This window comes from Numenius arquata, chromosome 19 (assembly GCF_964106895.1).
Source record: "Numenius arquata chromosome 19, bNumArq3.hap1.1, whole genome shotgun sequence".
Taxonomy (NCBI): Eukaryota; Metazoa; Chordata; class Aves; order Charadriiformes; family Scolopacidae; genus Numenius; species Numenius arquata.
In genome coordinates, this window is record NC_133594.1 from 2,037,273 (window position 1) to 2,058,308 (window position 21,036).

General features: G+C 50.9%; 1 protein-coding gene across 1 annotated transcript in view; it reads left to right on the forward strand.

Moving 5' to 3' along the window:
- Positions 1-201: 201 nt before the first annotated feature.
- Positions 202-21,036, forward strand: part of EHMT1 (euchromatic histone lysine methyltransferase 1) — a 76,699-nt gene continuing 55,864 nt past the window's right edge. Inside the window, exons 1-2 of the mRNA XM_074161350.1 lie at positions 202-264; positions 10,082-10,169. Of these exons, the coding sequence (XP_074017451.1) occupies positions 202-264; positions 10,082-10,169 (151 nt within the window). The remainder of the gene's footprint in view (positions 265-10,081; positions 10,170-21,036) is intronic.

The window sequence follows — 21,036 nt, forward strand, 5'->3', positions numbered from 1 at the left end:
CAGAGAGTTGACAGATGATCCGCGTTACCGGTGCGTCCCCGGGATGCCCGGGATAATCGCGCTCCAATGGAGGCCCCTGGAGCCGGCAGGTTCTCTGTGAAATGGCTGCGGCTTGGAGGGAGCAGTGAAATGGTCTCCTCTGGGCATGCTCACTCTGTAGAGGGAGCTTTTATCACATGAGCAGAAACTGAATCACTGCTCATGAGGATCTGGAATATGCAACTCTTTGAGTCTTCACCAGAAGAAGACAACAGATGTCCACAGGTACAGCGGGGTCCACCTCCCGTGCCCAGCTCCCCGCCGGCCCTGGGAAGGAGCAGCCTCGCAGAGGAGGAGGAGGAGGAAGGCAGTTCGGGGAATCATGGCTGGGGGTTATTTATTTATTTATTTGCCTCTCTGTACATTTATTTTCCTGCCCCGTGGGTGGGCTGGGAGCAGGCTGGAGGAGGCTGGCCGGGCTCCGACTGTGCTGGGATGGTCCTTGCCTTGCGCCGTGCCATGGGCTTTGCAGGTACTTCTGCATCCGACCTCGCCGGGCTCCGGGAGAGCTCGGGCTTTGTCTCCTTGCGTCCGGGTGATCTTTTATGTGTCTTCTGGGATGGGGAGGCTTGTTTGGGGGTTGGATTTAGGGGTTTTTTTTCATTTGTTTGGGGTTTTTTTGGGGTGCTTTTTAAAGATTTTTTTAAAGCGTGAAGTTTCTGGAAAATTTGATTCTCCCAGGAGCCCTCCCCGCTTGCAGCTCCTGTAAGCAAGAGGAGCAAAGCCTGGGGTGTGCGAGCTGCTCGAAGACTGAGCTTCCCGAGGGGAGGAGAGGGCCTGTGGCCACATGGCACCTCCTCCCCAGGTCTCTTTTGACAGCCTCTGCATCCAGCTTGCATCAGACGAGCCTACAGCTGGCTGCTTTGCGTGCAGGCAAGAGCAAACATTATTTTACCAGGAGGAAACAGTCCTTTTCATTTTGGGGTGGCTTCCTCCCCTCTCTCTTCTCTTTCTTTTTTTTTTTTTTTTTTTAATAGTAGCTTGCAATCCAAGGGAACAACTGATTAAAAGGAAACATCCGTGGTAGATTTCATGGCAGGAGGCCCATGTCTGCAGCTTATTTTAAAAGTTGCCTAAAATTCAGACCCCTGGCCCTGCGTTGCTCTTGGGTGGTTGGGGTTGGGTTTTTTGCTGTCATTTGTGTTACATGCAGACAGCTCTGTTGGCTTGATGGGACTTGGGGTGGACATTGAAGGTCCCATGGCCATGGGGGGTGGTCCGGGCACCCCTGCCAGCGGGGAGGACACTGGCCTGAGCTTGCTGGACTCGAGGGAGACCCCTGAAACGGCAGTGCGGACACGATATTGCATTTTCAATCAAGGATTGAGACGTGAAGATGGCATTTAAAAGATTAGAGAGTTTACAGGACTGTCTGCGATACCTGATCAAAATATCTGTCGTGTCTCCACGGGACTATAAATATGTTCATTATTCGTCATCTAGAAGATGTGTGCTAAAGGAAAAGGCATCAGAAGAAGTCGTGGGGAGAGAAATGAGATTTAAGAGTGAAGAGCAGAGGCCTTGACGTGCTGCCTGATCGGCTCCCATCCAGGGGAAAAAAAAAAGTGTGCTTTGGGTTTGATGAAGGCAGAGAAAACAAGCAGCCCAAAAAAACGCTGAGGTGTGCAACGTGTGCTCCTGTGTGGTGGTGACACCGTTGTGACAGCCGGCTGAAAACAACCCCATGCTCCATCCCTGCCGGCTCGTGCCCGTTGAAAGCATCTGCAGAGAGACGCTGAGAAGCCTGACCTACTTTGGAGGGAAGAAAGAAACCCGAGGTCTGGGCTTCGTGCTGCTTTCCAGCAAGGGTTAAGAGCCTCAAAATGGGGCCTTGGGGTCTTGTTTTTTTTCCTCTTCGCGTATTTAACTGATTTTTAAGTGCCAGCACAAGCTCTTCTCCTCTTCCCAAGAAGGCGTTTGGACAGAACTGGGCTCTGCAGCACATGTGGGACATATTTTCTGCTGATGGTACCCTCAGCAGACCACCCCTGGGCCTGGAAGGAGAGGTGCGGGTGGGCAGGATCAGGTCCTGGACCTGGGGGCTTGGGCTGGGGCTGTGGCCATTGTCCCGGGGCTCCCTCTCCCCACAATGGAGCCCGTTTTCCCTGACCTCTCCCACGCGGTGCCGCCTCCTCAGGAAAGAGGACCACGTGCATCTCATGCAATGGCGGGGAGCTGTTTTATTCAGGTAAACAAGGAGTTTTAAGGAGCTTCGCCCTCCTGGCCAGCTGTTTTGGGGGACTGATTCCTGCTGCTCCTCTTTGTTGTCCTTTTGCTGCTTTTCCCTGAAGTTTTTCCTTCTCCCCTTCCCGCTCCCTGTCGAGGAATGGCCACCTTGCTTTTGGCGTAGCCGAAAGGCTGGGGGCTCCGGCAGCGCGCTCCCCGCTCCCGAGGCACGGAGGACCATATGTTCCTGCAGCGACATGTAATGCCAGTGAGTTGGAAATGAATCTGGAATTTATAACCCTTAACGACCATTTCCAGCCAGATATTTTGGACTCCTGTGAACACAGAGTTTTGACACCAAATCCCTCTTCGCGGAGGGAGACCCTGATGTCCCCTGGTGATTCCCTTGGTCCTGTGGGATCCGTCCCTCCCCGTGGCTGCGCGAGCTCCTTGGTCGCTTGGGTGGAGGAGGAAATGTCTGGCGTTGCTGTACGGTGGCGTTGGTCCTGGAGGGGGGCAGAGGAGGAGGAGGAGGCCGGGCAGCGCTGCCTGCCAGGATTTACAGTCGGGAAAGCAGCCGGAGCGAAGCTCACACACTGTACAAGCTAATTGGAAAGTGTCCTTAAAAAAGAGGAAAAAAAAAAAAAAAAAGAAAAAAGATCAGAGTGGGGCAAAGATGTAGAGCAAGCTTTTTAAAAGAATATTCTGGGATCCAACGTAACAGCTTGCTTCCCCCAAAGCAGGTAATTTATTTATCTTCTTCCTTTGGTCCCCATGAGGAGGGGGAAGGCTGGTGGATGTGGTGGGGGTTAAGAAGATCTGAGGTGCCTTCCCTGCAAGGCTGCCATGCCGTGTCGGAGCAGCGCAGTGCCTCTCGCAAAGGAAGCTTCTCACAACTTGTCCTTGTTCCAAGGATGAGGAAACCTCCAGCTCTTCTGGCATTTTCTCTCCGTCATAAGTCAGAGCTGCTTTCACCTGTGAAGTATGATCAGCGCGGACGGGGAGAGGACCGGGACACGGAGGGGCTCGGAGCCACCTCGCAAAGGCTTTTCATGGAGCTCTTGGTGTTAAATGAGGAACTTTTTCCCCTCCTCCTCTCCTCATTTTCCTGTCTGCCTGCAAAAATACTCTGGTTTGCATTTAAAGGAGAAAACTGTATGTGCTGGGTCTAAGCCAACTTGTTTATTCAAGGGAAATACCATCTTTCCAAGGCTCTCTCTCCCAGAGGAAGGCTTGACGGAGGATGGCAGACTGGGCCGGGTATTAGATTTTATTTTTTTTTTTAGGTGACATCGAAGCACGGTTGTGTTTTGAAGGAGCTAAAAATCATGGCTGGCATTTCACATTGGGCTCTGCCAGACCTCTCCTCCCCGCTCCCCCCGGCCCCCAGAGGGGTTCACCTCCCCTTCCAAAAACAGGTGGATTTTGACCCAAATCAAGGAGGGGGAAAAGAAGAAGAAAAAACAAGAAGAAAACCAACAAAACCACCACCACAAAGCCACAGCCTGCTGCTTTCCTCGCTTTTGCCATTTCCCCCCTGGGAAGGGGGGGTTTATTTATTTTTTGTTATGGCGAGGGGCTGGGGGGGCGGCGAAGGCGGGAGGCGAGGAAGGCCCCGCTCCTCTCCTCTCCCCTCTCCTCCTGTCAAAAAATGGCAGGTCAGGCTGTGTCTGTAAACAATGCCGTTATGAAATGGCAGCGCCAGGCCGAGCTGAGCATGCTCGGGAGCTGCCTGTAGGGGGAGGTGAGCCCAGAAAGATGATCTAATTCCCTGCAATTCTTGGGATTGAAGGGGGGAAAAAAAGACCAGGCTCCACTCTTTAATGACAGAGCAGAAACACCAGGCCCCAGGCCGGGGCCGAAGCCCGTAGGCCATGGAGGAGAGGGGGTGAGGATCTCCCACCTCCAGCACTCGGGGTGCTGGGCCAGCCCGGTGTCGCTCTCTCACCCTGCAGGAGAGTAAAGCCTTGGTGAGGTTCTGCTGTAGTTATTAGAGGGACAGGCCCGAGGGTGCAAGTTTTATGATTAGTGTTATTTTTTTGTCTTCTCTTTTTTTTTTTTTTGGGTTTTTTTTTTTGGTTTTGTTTTGTTGTTGTTGTTGGCTGTTTGTTTAATTGTTTTCTTCCCCTCCCTTTCCCCTCTCCGCGTTCCCGGCTCGCTGGATGGCTGGAGGTGGCCCAGCTGGAGGTGGTGGTGGGCAGCCCAGTGAGGTCCTCCAGCTCCTCAGGGAAGCCCACAGTGGGGGGCTTTTGCCACCCTGAGGAGCCCTCCTGGGGATGGGCAAGGGAGAAGGGGGCTGCTCCGCCGGTCGCGGTGCTTTTGGGGGTGGGAGGAAGAGGAGTGTGGAGGAGGAAGAGGTGCCTGAGCCCCATCGACGGGGGCGAGTGCTGCCTTCCCCCTGCAGCCTGCTTGCTCCAGGCTCTTCTTGGTGCTACGGTTTTGTCCTGGCTGAGCCTTCCTGGGGGGGACCCGGCTGTTTCTGAAGTGGTTGGTTTGCTTTTGCTAGAGGTAGTGATGAATCTTGGTCTCCATTTTGGGGTTTTCTCCGCCCCCCCCCCCCCCCCCTCCTGTCCACTCCCGGGCACACGGGGAAGGCAGGGGGTGGCTGTACTCCTTGCTACCCTCGGCCCGGGGAAGGAGGAGATGCCTTTGTCTGCTCTGGATTCACACTTGCCTGCACATCCAAGTCTCACTGGCTTTAACTCCACTGGGACACAGCGAGGTGGGTACAACGCTTCCCGGCGTGGAAGCGGTGAGGAGGCGTATATCCATCTCCCCTTCACAGGGGGTCACGGGCTCTGCGAACCCCCCTTGCCGGAAGCCTGTGCGCCATCGTGGACCGCGTTGGCTCGTGAGAAGTCACTTTCAGTCCTGTTGTGTTTCATGCACGTGTCTCCTTGTTCCCGGCTCTTGCGTGCAGGGACTTGCGCCTCATTTCTACCCTTCCCCCTGTTTCGGGAGCTGATTTGTGCGGCTGGAATAGGAGAGAGGACATGGGGGTAGAGAAGGAAGTGTTTCTTTTCTCTTAGGAAGAGTCTGGATGAAAGGCATTCAAGGAGACAAAAGAATTGCGAAGAATTTGATTTGGGGACAAACTTCAGGCTGAGGGCAGTGCTTGTTGTGAGCTGCAGATAAAATTCCATGTTCACATGATTGCAGGCGGCTTATAAGGAAGTGGCCTTAACCCTAAGAAAAAGGAGCTTTGAGACCGGTGAGTGCTTTGTAGGCCAGGTACGCTGGTGGTTACGTGTCCTTCCTTCTCCAGATCAAATGCTGCTGCTTCTAATGACGGGCCCGTGGTCACCGTCCCCACGAGTGGTGATCCCAGACCTTGCCCGTGCACGGCAGAACCTGAGCAGCCCTGAGATCTGAAATGAGCAGCCTTCACGTGCCTACAAAAGAAACATTCTCTTTCTACAAGCATTTCTTTAATCACTGCTTCCTATATAATTAAAGTAGAAAATGTTTGTCTTCTCTTTGAGGCAAAGGTTATGATGAGCAAGCTAGCTTGGGTTGTGTTATTTATTATTTTTTTAGGACAAAAAGGGAGGAAAAAAATGAGTGAGTGAGAATCTGCTGCTGCTGGTGTTGCATCATTTATTGAGAGCTCTGCCTTGCTACAGTATGGATTGCAGATCCTGTGCCTCGCCATGGGAGGTGACATCCTGGGGAGCTGGTGTTGGGACACATGCCCCAGCCCCTCGTGAGGAGCCCTGCCTGGTGATGTCCACCTCCAGGGGCTTGGTGTCCACCTCCCATCTGGGTCGGTCCTGCCTGTCCCACCGGGTCTTGGGCGGAGGTGTTGGTGCCCCCACTGCCCTGGGTGGGAGCGAGGAGAGGTTCAGAGGGGTCCTCCTGTGCCCAGCCCTCCTTCATATCGACCTGCTCCAGCTGCAGGGCTCCGATCAGACTAACGCTGCTGCAGAGCCTCAGGTTCTACACGGTTGATGTCTAAGAGAAAGTAAAAAAAAAAAAAAAAAAGCCCGTGGTGAAGGTAGACATCTTAACACATCAACCTCCGCTCCGTCCTGCTCTGGGCCATGATGGAACTCACTGCTCTCTTGGGCTTGGTAAGCTGCGACGGGTTGGAGTTTTGCTGTGCGTGTGTTGTCTTTACCTATAAAACCTGTGTGGACCTTCGTGCAGGGCAGCCGGATGGGCTGATGAAAACGCCAGGAGGAGGCTGAGAAAGCTCTTTCCGTGCTTCCCAGCTTTGCTCTTTTTCTCTCTTTTTTTTTTTTTTTTTTTTGTGGGCTTTTTTTTTTTTATTTTTTTTATTTTAAAGGCACCACTGTAGTTTCTAGTCATCATCTGTTTGGAAATGCTGCAGAGCCTTTCCTTGGCCGGTCTGACCCATCTTCCATCCCCTCCAAAGACCTCGCGGAGGAGAGGAAGCCTATTTTCTTGTAAACAGAGGTGGAGAGGAAAAACTAAACCAGCAGTAGCTCCTCTGCTTGGATCCTCATGGCTTTCCAAGCCCTTTCAAGGACTTAAACCAGTCTTTCTTCAGATGCAATAATTTTTCCTTCCTCTTGAAACGTAAAAATAAAAGGGTTGGGGAGGGGGATAACGCTTCATGACTGGTGGCGTGTACTCTTTATGGAGGCTCCCCGTCCATGGAAGGTTAATAATCAGTCTGGGGTCGGCGAGGGAATGAACGGCTGCGGGAAAGGGGGGAAGGAGGGGAAAAAAAAAAAAGAAAAAGGAAAAAATAATGGCGAGAGTGAGACTTTTATTGTGAAGCAGCCCGTGCTTGGCAGTTGGCTTTTGTTGGGACTGCTGCAAGAGCAGACATTTCTCGGCGGGGAGGGTGGGTATAGGATTTCCCTGCCAATCCGCGGCCGACGGCTTGGGCATGGGGAGTGTGAGCAGAAAGGGAAGTTTGCTCTGAATTTAAGGGAGGGCGGGGGGGGGGGGGAAATACCCAAAACCCAACACACACACACACACACACACACACACACACACAGACGAAAAAAAAAATAAAAAATGGAGGTATTGACACTTGGGGTGAAGTTGGCTGGGTGGAGCCGTGGGCTGGTGGGAATGAATGGGCTGCGGGGGGGTGCCTGGTGGGTGCCCCTTGGTGCTGGGTGGTGATGGAGCATCAAGGGGAGAACACTAGCCTGGGGGGAAGAGGCTTCGAGCGCTTCCTGTAGCTTCCTTTTGATCCAAATGCTTCCAAATTTACAGTTGGCTCTTTGTATTATTATTATGATTTTATTTTCTACCTTGATGCTGAGTTTTGTTTGTTTCACAGCAAGGCATAGAAGTCGTAAAGCTGCTGGCGAGCGACGTGTCTCGGATAAGGGACCAAGAGAGCCCGTCAGGTGCCACCTTGCCTTGGCACCAAGCTTTTTTACTCTCTCAGGGAAAAAGCTGTAATTTCTCTCTGGCCTCTCTTGGTGTTGGAAAATCTACTTGGAGAGTTTCTGCCGCTGGCCAGGACCCGGGGCAGCCCCGAGCTCCTGGTAATTGCAGTGAGGAGGGAGGGTGGTCGTTAGCTGCCAAGGTCTGATTGACTCCAGGGTTCCTGCCGTGGCTTTTTCTTCAGCTGCAGCAACACCTCTGCGGAAGGGAGAGCGTGGGTGATTTGTGGAGTGGGTTTGCTGCTTATAAAATAAAAAAAAACCCTACGGATCGAATGGGTAAAAATGACCTGCTGAAAATCCTGGGGCTTCCGGTATGAGTCAGTTTAATAGCAGGAATACCAAGATTTTTCCTTGTTGCAACAAAGGTTGGGAGAACAAGCTGGTCCCTGTTAGACAGAGGCTCTTTATCTGCTGCCGGTGTCTGTGGCGAGGGCCCGGGAGCCCCTGCTCTCTGCAGTTCTCTTTGCGTTAGTCTTGCAGCAGGGTAAGTCCGTGAGGAAAATGAAGTTATTACTGGTTTACAAGAAGTCCGGGTAGAGCAGAGGTAGGGCTTAAAAGCAGATGTTTGCAGCAAAGATATATATATTATTGGCTTAGCAAATAAATACATAAAAAAAAAGCTGATCGATGTTAAAATTTTGGGCTGTGCTTTTATGATCTTTTCTTGATGGAAGCTGTTGGCCAGTGTCTGCTGGGGGGATGTTCTGGTCCAGGCTGTCTCATCGGTTGGCTGAGCTGAGGTTTCAGATGCTCACGGCTCGCTTTTTGGTGTGTCTCTCACAATCTGAAGGTGATGCGCTTGGGGCACAGGTTCCTTCTTGCTGAGAGCATCTAGACCTGGCCATGTTTGGTGTTTACTGGAACTCGGGGACAGGCAACCACCCACAGCCACCTTCCTCCTCCTCCTCCTCACTGGAGGAGCAATCCTTGAAGGTGCCCTGAGCTCCATGCAGGCAGGTGGTGGAGGCTTTCCCTTCGAGTTTCCTCTTTCCCATCAGCTGTGTCTTGCTTTGCAGATGGTGGCATGCGGGTGCAGGGCAGGGTGGTCCCGCGGGCGCTGCGGTGGCCCAGGGGCAGGGACCCAGTGCTGGATGAGCCCTCCCTGGTCTGCACGTGTTGGGGGGGCTGCTGAGATCGGGGGGAAGGAAGGAAGGAAGACCCCACACTGCGATAACTGCTGTTGCAGCTGAGTCCACTCAAAAACAAAGATGAGAGGGTGGCTGGTAATAGCAATAGCAACACCAAGGCTCATCTCTCCCACCAGCTTCAGACAGAAACCGGTGTGGGGAGGGGTGAGCTGCTGGTGGGGAATGATTTTGGGGCTGATACACCAGGCTTCGTCTGTGCCTCTTACCTCTTTTCTGTTGCTCTATGGGATATGGGCAGGTTGGGGTGGTTTTTTTCTTTCTTTATCACTCAGTGCACTTTAAACCTCGTGATTTGCATGGCTGTGGGCACCATCTGCTCTCCGTGCTGGCCTGCACCAGTTGGCCTGACCCGGGGCTTATTCTCCCCCCGCGTCGCAGGCAGCGAGGTGAGCCCTTCACCCGGCCGAGGGGGACATCGCCGCCTCCCCCATCACGCAAGGCCATCACCATCTTTCCCTCTCAGACCAGCTTCTCCCCTTAAACACAGAGCTGTGTGAAAGGACCCCATCTCTTTGTGTATTTGGGGGTTTTTATACCTTTTTCCTTTTGTTTTGGTAGCTTTTTTTTTTTTTCTTTTTGTGTGTGTCTTGCCACTTAAAAAAGAAAAGAGAAAGGGATGGTACTAAGGCTGCAAACCTGATCTAGCACCGTGACTCCAGGCATGTGAAAGGCAGGAGATGAGCAGGTGTTCCCTTCCCTTCAAAAAAAAAAAACTGAGGGGGGAAAAAAAGAAAAATTACTTTCTATAGAATTAAAAATAGAGCTCATTAACATTAATAAACATGGGTGTTATGAATGAGGAGTTGGCTGTTGCTCACTGGTGGTTTGCATTTTGTAAGTTACATTTGAATGAGCTGCAAAAAAACCAAACCCACCAAAAGCACCCTTGGGCTGTAAATGTTGGTGAATGATGTGTAATGAGAAGTTTGATCTGCCTCCCCCCACCCAAAACCTAAGTAGTTTGGGGGGAATAAGGGTCACCTCCTTGAGATGCCTTTCGTGACCATTTTAATCCGTGCCTGTCCAGACGTACTCAGCTGGATTCCCGAGCATGTTATGCTGGGAAAGACTGGCTGCACCCTAACCAAAGATGTGTGAGGTCTCAGCTCGAAGTCCCTCCACTTCTTCTGCGGGACGGGCCCTCAGCTGGGACGAGCCATGACGGTTTTTATCTTTGACCTGTGCCGTGGTGGCAGTTTCCTGGCAGCCTTATTTTGCAGAGTGAGGTTTGCCCCTGATGTAAACAGGATGTGTCCATGATTGTCTCGTTTTAAATGCACTGTGTCTGTGAACGTTGAGCTAAACCGTGATCTTTTTTTTCCCTCCCCTGTCCCTTCTCTCCCCCCTCCCCTGCAGCGAACAGTGCTGAGTAAGGGAGAGACAAGGAAAGACGCCTGCATGAAGACTGAGCTGCTGAAAGATATCACCAACAACAAGGAGGAAGGTGAGCACCTGCTTCGATCGAGGGCCAGCCCTTGCTCGTGAGGTCGGCACGTGATGGGAACAAAACTGGGGGCCTGGAGATGTCCTTTGTCCCCCAAGGATCTCGGGTGTGCTCCCACGAACAGAGTGGCTCCATTCTCCTGTGTTTATTCTGAGCAGGGCTCTTCCCCACAAGATGCAAATTTGCTTTTCAGTCCCTCCATCGCCACCCACCTCCAGAACGATACCTCATTTTCACTTCTGCTTTGGTGTGGCCGTGAAGTGCAGAGGAGTTACTTTGAACCACCTCCCCATGCCTGGTTTTAACTGAACTCTGATCCCCACCGCTCGATGACCGAGCCCTTTTCCTCCCTCTATTAAAGTGAACTTTCTGTTTTCCTGCGAGTTTCTCTGTTGTTACAAAACAGGCACCGGTGGCTGGTGGGGTTAGACACTCTGCACCCCCTGCCCTTGTGGGATGCTTCGTGGCTTCTGCCTTGATCCTTCTGGCTTTTACTTTGCAGGACACGGCGCACATGTTATTTTGACGAAGTCTTCCCTGCGTGGTTGCCTGTGAGTCGCACGCACACAAATCTGAAGGCTTAATAAATGTGTCGGTGGGATTAGGGGAAAAAAAAAAAAACAACCACCACCCTTTATCTTCCCACCTTCCCCCTTTTCTTTCCATGGCTTTATTATTCCTTGACTAGTTACTTCTCATAGCTCTGCAGGGATTTGGTGTGGTTTTGTTCTCCTTTCCATAATAGCGCATTAGAAAAGCGCTGAATTGACTCCATCAAAATACCTAGTTTTAGCTAGAAACAAAATTTTGGACTTAATTCAGATGTGTGCGAGTAGAGCATTGCTTTTTCTTTCTCTTCTGCCCGGCATAATGTTTTGTCGAGGTGCTCTGGTTAGAAAGTAAAGCTCAGAACAGGCAAAATATTGAATGCTGCATCAGACGCTTGCATATTAACTGGGAGCACGTGAGTGCTGGTGCTGACACCGGCGGCGTGTGCACCTCTGGTCTGAGCAGAGCAGAGATGAAGCCTGAGATGTCGGTGTGAGGTCGCCTTGCTCTGGGAGGAGACTCCCTTTGATCCCTCGCCTTGCTTGGCTCGGGAGTGTAAAGCTGGCTTATTTAACTCTTGCTTGATCTTAAGGTAAGTGTCAGGAGTCTGTGGAGGTAAAAATCCAGGAGGAGGGTGGGAAGAGAGGTGTTTCTGCGCCTTGTGTGTCTTGACCGATTTTGACTTAAAGCAAATGCTGTGTGTCAAAAGGAAGCTGAGAACCCTTCCTGTGCAGGAGCAGTCTCGAGGCTTCGTGTTCCACCCACTTCAGCTCATTGTCCAGTTCCGTCACTGGGGAAGGAAGGGTCCCAAGATGTGAACTGCATACTCTCCGTTCTTGTTCAGATTGTCTCCTTCTCTTCCCAAGCGTACCATGTGTGTAAAACACAATGGTTTGCATGGTTGTTGTTGTGTATGTGGTGTTCTTCACTGACCTTCGTTACCCAGCTGGGATTGTCACAGGAGTTCGATTACTTAATGTCCCTAAATTCTGTTAATAACAGTGTTTAGTGTTGGCAAAGAATTCACATTTTTGAGTGTTGCGTGAACATGGAATCATTACAGCAGACTTGCAAGAGGGCATGAAATAGTTTCTTTGAGCCCGGTTTCCGGACTCGGGGATGGGTGGAACCGTATGGAGCTGGGATGCGTGGGCTGGAAAAGCACCCTGAAGTTTGAGATTTCTCTCTTAACTTGAACAGTCATTTTCCTTTAGCAAGGAGAATGGGACCAGCGCTGCTCAGTGTCTTCATCACTGACGCAGACAGTGAGATTGAGTGCACCCTCAGCAAGTCTGAGGATGACACCTAACTGAGTGGTGGGGTGACATGCCTGGGAGATGGGATGCCATCCAGAGGGATCTGGGCAGGCTGGAGAGGTGGAACTGTGTGAACCTCATGAGGTTCAACAAAGCCAAGTGCAAGGTCCTGCACCTGGGTCACGACAATCCCTGGTACCAGCACAGGCTGGGGATGAAGGGATGGAGAGCAGCCCTGCTGAGAAGGACTTGGGGTTGCTGGCGGATGAGAAGCTCAACATGAACCGGCAATGTGTGTTCACAGATCAGAAAGCCCCCTGCACCCTGGGTAGTGTCCCCAGCAGCGTGGCCAGCAGGGCAAGGGGGGGGATTCTGTCCCTCTGCTCCACCCTGGGGAGACACCCCGCCCCGGTGGTACCTCCAGCTCTGGGGCCACCAATGTCAGAGGGACATGGACGTGTTGGAACGGGGCCAGAGGAGGGTCACAAAAATGCTGCAAGGGCTGGAGCCCCTCTGCTGTGAGGACAGGCTGAGAGAGTTGGGGGGGTTCAGCCTGGAGAAGAGAAGGCTCCGGGGAGACCTTAGAGCCCCTTCCAGTCCCTAAAGGGGCTCCAGGAAAGCTGGGGAGGGACTGTTGATAAGGGAGGGGAGCCATAGGACAAGGGGGAAGGGTTTGACACTGAAAGAGAGGAGATTGAGATGAGATGTGGGGAAGAACTTCTTTGCTGTGAGGGTGGTGAGACCCTGGCCCAGGTTGCCCAGAGAAGCTGTGGCTGCCCCATCCCTGGAGGGGTTCAAGGTCAGGTTGGATGGGGCTCTGAACAACCTGATCTAGTTGAAGATGTCCCTTCTCATCGCAGGGGGGTTGGAGTAGATGGCCTTTAAAGGTCCCTTCCAACCGAAACCATTCCATGATGTGTGGGAGTGGGAATCCGCACAAGTCTGCTGGTGCTTCTGGGTTCTAGTTTAGGCTGAGCTGCTGCAGGGAACTGGTCCTGTGTGTGATGGGAGCCACGGCCTGTAACGTAGGATGGATCTGTTCTGGATTTTGTTTCCTTTGGGAAAATCCCCTTGGCAGGTGATCTGTGAATATTGAACCTGGGATCTATAGTCAAAACTTTCAGAGGCTTGAACTTTGCATGTCCAAAGGTGCTGCTTGGGCTAAAGACTCAGTGTGAATTACTGTGTTTTCATAGAATAGTTCAGGTTGGAAAGGACCTTAAAGATCATCCAGTCCCACCCCCTGCCCTGGGCAGGGACACCTCCCACCACACCAGGTTGCTCCAAGCCCTGTCCAGCCTGGCCTTGAACCCCTCCAGGGATGGGGCAGCCACAGCTTCTCTGGGCAGAAGAGAAGTTTCTTCTCTTTCCCCTCCTTTCACTCCCCCTTGACTCAGCAGGGTACTGAGGGTCAGTGTCAGATTCCCATTTGAACCCTGTTAGCATGTACCATAGCTCCACTGCTGCCTCTCTGATGGTTCTTTTATGACTTACACCTCTATGTACAGACTTATGCTTTCTTTATGGCCAAGATGAGCCAGGAAATTCAGGTAGTTCGCAGCCTTGAATGAGATTTAGGGGTCTGTCCCCCCAGCAAGGCGCATTGTCACCATCGCAGTAGTGCCTGCGACTGCTCTCTTGCTCTCTGGCCCCGCCACTGGTGAAGGTCATCGTGTTGGAGATCTCCACGCAGATCTCCTGTTGCACGAAAGGCTCATACTCGAGTGGGGCAGTAGCTGAGCTGCCCCAGTTCATGATCTCCTGTTTCGAGGCACTGCATCCCCTTTCTTGGTTGTCCTCGGTGTGTCAGCCTGTCACTTGTGACAGCTCAGTGGCTGCTGCCCCAGGGGATGAGCTGTGGGGCAGGGAGCTGGGTGGGTGCTCTCGGGGAGCACCCTGAAGGTAGGGGGTCCTTGGGTGGGCAGTTGTGGTGTTTTGTTCTTTGTTCCTCAAGTGGAAGGTGTTGCAGAAATGCACTGTTGTGACCAGCTGGGATGTCCTCTTCTGGCTTCATCCTGGCACTGGTAAAGAGAAATAATTGAGCTATAAATTTAAACACAACATCTGTAGAAATGAGATCTTTGCGTGTTCCAGCAAGTGATTTAATGTCCAGTTCTAGGGTTGAGTCCCAGCCTGTGTCAAGCCCTGTGTAAGTTGTTCGCTAGACCCGGTGTCCCCTTCGGTGTAAAATTGCTCAGTACAGGCAGAAAAAAAGCTGTGGGTGAGACTGTGCTTTGTTGTTCGTGGGGAAAGGTTCCCGTTCAGTTTTACACGTGGGTGTGAGTTTAGGTCCATCTTTCCCTTTGAAAGGGGCAGGGAGATGCAAGAGATGAGCGGAAAAAAGTTGCTCTCGTGTTTTATTAGGCCACGTTGTCTTTAGCCTGACTCAGAGAGAAACTAATTAAAAAGCGGTTTCTTTGCAAGAATTGCAAGTGATTTCAGTTCTGCTCCTAATGTACACAGCTCCTGACTCCGTGCTGCATCTCGCTTGACCTTTCGAGGCAAACCACTCCTTTTCTCATTCCCCAGCCTCAGAGATGGAAAGTTCCACCGAGGCAGCAGCGCGAAGGAGCAGGAAGGGGAGTTGGTAACGAAGTTCTCCATTAGCCTCGGCGTCTCCGAGACTTCACCCCCGGCAGCTGTTTTACAAGAGCAACGATGCTGCGCGAGACGTACACAGTCACTTTGCTCTCAAATAAAATTCACGCTGCTTTTAAAGAGTGTCGGGGTTTTAAATTCCTGGAGGGGCCTTTTTCTCTATTTTTTTTTTGTTTCTTTTTTTTTTTTCCCCTCTTATTGCAGAGAGGAAGTTGCCATGAGCGAGGAAAGGGCTGCAGCTGCAACCTTTACATTCCCAGGTGCAGAGATGGCTGCCTTAAAAGGAGAAAAAGAATAATCTCCTTGCCTTGCCATGCTTGGCACTGGGCTCCCCTGCTGAGACTGACGGCCAGGAGACCAGACAGAGCAGAATGATGCTTAGGTATCTCAGATATTCACCCAGATGTGCACCCAGGTGTTCCCCGTGTGCAAGAGCCCTGCTCCGGGGAGGCTGCAGCAGCAGAAATGTGCTCAGAGCCTGGCAGCCCCAGAGCAGGGGGGTCCCTCGGTCATAGATGGGCTCGGGGCCCCGTGGCCATCGCTGTGACACCATGGACCCGATCCCATGACAAAGGGCTTTGAGTCTCCGCCGGTATTCGCAGGCAGCCCCATCGGCGAGATGCTGAATCCCATTTACCCGACCTGTGTCGTCTCATCGTTGAGCGTTCACAGCAGAACTTGTTCTTGGTTTTTCTTTTCTTCTTTTCTTTCCTTGCTTTGACTCTTGACGTGTCTGATGGGAGATGGGAAGCGGTGACACTGCGGCAGGGTGACAGTGCTCTGGGAGGAACGGCACTTCTGTTTTGGAAATACAGGCCCAGGCTCTTGGACGGATATCACCCGCCTTCATGGATTTAAAAGGGTGGAGGGAAGAAAAGACTATCAATAACTCACCTCAGAGAGGAACTTTGGCCTGAAACACTTAATTCTTTTCATTTCTTGGCTTGAAAATGCTCTGCTTTTTAGGCTGGAGCGGTAGAGGTAGTGCTTTCCCTTCCAGTGGGTACGGGAGCTCCAGCCACCGGTTCTCCCTGCTCTGTGCGAAGTGGGGGTTTCAGCCCCCATCTCCTTGTCATCCTTTTCATGTCAGCTGGGCTTCCCTCTGCTTCACAATTTTCTTTTTTTTTTTTTTGACTTTGAGGAGGAATGGGGGAGGGAACTGTTGTAACACAAGGATTATAATCAGCTGCTTTTCTCTCTTTTAAAAGTTTATCCAGCAGGACAGTTGGGTAGTGAATAAATGACTGTGTTATCTGTGGTGTTTTATAGATGATCTGCAAAGTGCTTAAGGTAAAACATCTGTGAAATGTGCGTATACATAAATATAAATGTATGCAGTACTTCTACTGCACTTCAGAATCGTGAGCTTTTTCATTTAAGCGCTCTCTTTGCTTAGTTCAGAGTTTGGTGTTTCTCTCGCGGCGGCTGCAGCCTCGTGGCTCTGCTGGGAGCACTGGGAATGCATGGAAAATACCGTGCGAGACGTGGGCACTGAGGTGCCTCACCTCTACCATTGCTCAACACCAAGGTGCTCAGAAAAACGTGTAAAATTTCCAGATCAGATAATAGTGCATTTGCTTGTGGGATTTTTTATTTTTTTTTTTTAATAATTTTTTTCCCCTCAGCCCTAGTGATGATTGCGTTCTGGCCTGGGGCGTAAGGGCTCGTAACGCATGCATATTTTTCTTATTTTGTCTCCCTGAGCAGTGAGATCTGAATTTAAAAAAAATATATTTTAAAGACTTTATTTTTTTTTTTCAGAGCCTTCTCAGAGTAATACAGAGCTTTGAGCTGATCCTCTGGCTGCCTGTGTATGGAAAGTTTCTGGTGGCTCTTCATCCCCTTTGGTCTCTGGCTGTGGCCAGGGATGGCTGGCGGGGCCTGGAGCACATGTGTTGGGCTCTGCCTGGGGGAGGTTTTGCCAGGCTGGACCCAGCTCCAGGGCAGGACCGGAGCCAGGTCTGGCTCTGCTGGAAGGGCTGGAAACCTGACAGGGCAAAGGCAGTGGAGAGGAACCAGCATTGCAGGAGTCTGGGCTGGGAGAGCAGAGGTGGGTTTCTTTTTGCCTAATTTAGGGGTTTTTTTGAAGTTATCGTTCTAATTCTGAACCAGTCCAGCTCATTTCTCCTTACGTGTGACAGTCCTGTCCAGGCTGTGATTAGTTTATCCAAAGATAGATGTCTGAAGTCAGACTCTGCTTTCTGAGCTGTCATCTTCTTTCCGTTGGTTGCGGTGGTGGCTTTGGGGAACCCTGGAGTTTGAGATGTCTTTTAGACACCTAAAATGAGATGGGGTGTCCTCATCCCGTCTGACTGAGCTTCTCCCCTCCTTCCCCAAGATTCCCTTCTCTTCATGGGAATTGGGACTTGGAGCAACCTGCTCTAGTGGGAGGTGTCCCAGCCCAGGGCAGGGGGGTTGGAACTGGTTGATCTTTAAGGTCCCTTCCAACTCTAATCATTTTATGATTCTATGAATTTTAATCCAGTTTTGAATGGCGGTGTTTGATATTGGGACCGAAACTTCTGCAGAGGGTCTGCTTGAGCCTGGGGAGAGGTGAGAGGGCTGGGAACTCTTCCTCGCTCTCAATGAGCTGTTAATTCAGAGAAGTGATTTAAATATATTACTGATTATTCTTTGCCATGTGGAGTCGCAGGGATAATGTATCTGCATAATTTTTTGAGTCTTAAATTCCTCGTGTTACTAAAATGTAGCCAGCTCCTGGGAGATACACCTTTACTGAAGTTTCTTTCAACTTGGTGTCAACTTCAGATACCTACCTGGGAGACAGAAGACCGTAACAGAAAATACATAGGAATACAGGAAACATAGTTTTGCTCTATTTTGAAGGAATGAATACTCTCAAGTTGTAAAGTTTTAGAGAAATACCGATTTTAGGTTTTTATTCCCTTGCACTCGCAGTGCACAGGAGCAGAAAAGCTGTTGAACAGCATTTTCAAGAAGAGAACTCGTTGCCACGAGGTGTGTTTGAAAGAAAGGTTTTAGCAGGTTTGCAGTGAAACCTTTTTTTAATAATGGGAAAGGGGAGATGAAAAGGTCACGTCAGGAACAAGTGTTTCTTTACCTCTCTGGTGCTGTTGAAGAGCTTCTGTAGGCTGTTTTACTCAGTATTTCTCCATTGTGAGGTTCCTGCTGTCTCTAGTTTGTGTTCCCATCCCCATCTACAGGCCTATTTCAGCAAAAATGTAAATATATATTGAAAAGTGTCTATTCAGCAATGCTTGTAAGTGTGCACTTCATGTAGGTAAGACTTGTTGAAGGTGGCCAGACTTCACAGAATGATATGATATGATATGATATGATATGATATGGGGTTGGAAGGGACCTCTGGAGATCATCCAGTCCAACTCCCAGAGCAGGTTGCACAGGAACGTGTCCGGGCGGGTTTGAATGTCTCCAGAGAAGGAGACTCCACCACCTCTCTGGGCAGCCTCTTCCAGGGCTCTGCCACCCTCACAGGAAAGAAGTTCCTCCTCATGTTGAGATGGAGCTTCCTATGTTCTAGTTTGCACCCATTTCCTCTTGTCCTGTCCCTGGGCACCACTGAAGAAAGCCTGGCCCCATCCTCCTGACACCCACCCTTGAAGTATTTATAGGCGTTGATCAGATCCCCCCTCAGTCTTGTCTTCTCCAGACTAACCAGACCCAAGTCCCTCAGCCTTTCCTCATCAGAGAGATGTTCTAGGCCCCTCATCATCACTTGCAGACATGTCCTGTAACACAGTGATGGAACAGCGAGTTGGAGGCTGAGCATCATGGCAAGCGGAGCTGTACCTTAGCCTGGGATGGCAACTCCTCTTTTCCAGTTACCAGGCCAGATGATTTTGGTTGTGAAAACCAGACTGGCTTGCTTGGGTTACCACATCTTACTGAGCAGTGTAGCTCCTCACAGAAACTAGTTCTTCATGGGGGTCTCTTTAGTTCCATGGTCAGGTAAGACCCTTGGGTGACAAGCTCCTGCAGTCGGTGGGTTGGCCGTGGTGCTTCTTGCAGGATCCCTGTGCTGTACAGGAGCTCAGTCTGCAGAAAACAGTGCTGTTCTAAAGCATTTATTAATTTGCATTAGTGCTGCCAGAAAAGGCAGCAGGAGGACGGAGATGATCTGTCCCCAAAGAAGACAGCTCAGGACAGCATTGCCACAGTGTCTCAAAGCCATCGGAGCAGGAGAAGGGAGATGATCTCTCTTCCCGTGCTCTCCTTGGCCTCTGCAGACTCTTGCTGGCCAGTCATGTGATGCCAGTTGCCATAATGGCTTTTGTCGCTTGGATGCGTGTCCTTTAGGCACTGAACTGCGACACTCGGCCCGTTGAGCGGTGGCATCACCAATGGTTGGGGTTGGAGCTGGAAGCTGTAGGACTTTGCTTTGCCCTGCAATGTGTGCAGTCGTTTATGGCGGGGCAGAGTGGGTGCATAATCCTCTTAGACCAAACCCATACCCCTGACGGGTCCTCCAGGTCTGTGCGTCTTCTGGGACCAGGAAACTTCATATCTTTGTTTTGTCAAATCTCCAGTCGTGCAGATTTGGAAGGCTGGTGCCTGTTTATAGGGGATTGATGGCACTTCCACAGTCAATCAGATTGCATTTTGCACACTTAATAAGAGTGTGTGTGTGCTGGGGGAGAAGACTGTATGTAGGATTCTAATTTTAGCCTCATGGATTTTTCATAGAGTCCGTGATGCTTTCTGGAGTAACGCAGTTATTCTTTCCCCTAGGGCAGTGCTCTAATTTACCTTGTTTTGGTTGCCTTCATGGCAGGTAGAGCAATTCCTGCCCTCTGCTTATGCGGTTTATCTAATAGTCAGCCAGGGAAGTTATTTGGCTGTTCTGGTGGGAGTGCGCAGTATTGAAATCCACAAATATTGAAGGCTTCATTCGGCCAGGTGCCTGGTGCTGAGCACTGGGAACCCCCATCTGTGCTTGGGGAGCTCAGTTTTTGTTTTCCTCTGGCACTGACTTTGCTGAAATAACTGCTTAAATGGCCACAGCCCGCTCTTTTAAAGACACCAAATGCAGAAAGAGAAACAGGGGTTTAGGACTACAAAGATGATGGGGGGCCTGGAGCATCTCTCTGATGAGGAAAGGCTGAGGGACTTGGGTCTGTTTAGTCTGGAGAACAGAAGACTGAGGGGGGGTCTGATCAACGCCTATAAATACTTCAAGGGTGGGTGTCAGGAGGATGGGGCCGGGCTTTTTTCAGTGGTGCCCAGTGACAGGACAAGAGGAAATGGGCACAAACTGGAACATGGGAAGTTCCATCTCAACATGAGGAGGAACTTCTTTCCTGTGAGGGTGGCAGAGCCCTGGAAGAGGCTGCCCAGAGAGGTGGTGGAGTCTCCTTCTCTGGAGACATTCAAACCCTGCCTGGACGTGTTCCTGTGGGACCTGCTCTGGGTGACCCTGCTCTGGCAGGGGGTTGGACTGGATGATCTCCAGAGGTCCCTTCCAACCCCATAGCATTCTGTGATTGTGTGATTGAAAGAATACGGGCAGAGCTGTTGTCTCCCTCTGCCCAAGACTTTTCAAATAGTTAAATACCAGTGAAAAAAACAGCACTTGATCGTCTCCCGGCGTTGTTGCTGTTCAAAACAAACCCTTGTGCATCTTATCAGAGCTTTCAGTACACAGAAGGGGGTCTGGGTGGCATGAGAGGGCAGCAGATGGAGGCGATAACTTAGAATCCTGCTTGGGGAGGTACTCAGTTACTGCCTGCTGGAGGTGGGGTTTCTGCCTCTGCCCCTCTACATCACTGGTGAGCCCTTTTCGGAGGGTTTGGAGCTCCTTTTGGAGGTTCTGAGCCGGCAGAGTCCGTGTGGGAGGCAATCGCAGGCTGAGCTGCCTGGGTTTGGGGGGAATGGACCACATAGTGCAGGTGTCTCATCAGGAAAAATGGCCAGAGTTGAACTCCAGAGAAGAGTTACCTCTCGGCAGCAGGGTTTGGAGACACTTTCCTGTAAGATGCTTATTGCCCAACGTCTGTGGCTTTCAGGTGGAAATAAGGAGCAGGACTAGGACTGTCACCCTTGTAATTTATGGGTAGGACTGGGCTGGAGCAAGTCAAGCACTGCAGTCCCACCTGGGCAGAGCCCTGGCCAACCTGCTTTGGATTCAGCAGTGACCACGCTTCAAGCCAGAGGTTGGATGTTATAAGTGTATTGACCAGTTCTAAGACAGCTTTGATTTTGATGCTGGAAATGTTTGTCTTTAAATCCCAGATGAGCACCAAAAATCAGGAAGTTTGGGGAATAATATGGTTGTTTCAGGTATTAGAATTAATTGCTCCTAGAGTTCCGATCTAAAGTGCTGCTTGTGTAGAAACCTGTGCCAAAATCTTTTACATCAGCCCAATGGTAAGAAGATGGACTGAGTGAATACATTAAAAAGGGGTAGAAAGAAGGGGGTGGGTAACCTTCAATAATTGGGAAGAGGTGTTTTTTTCCCCGTTACT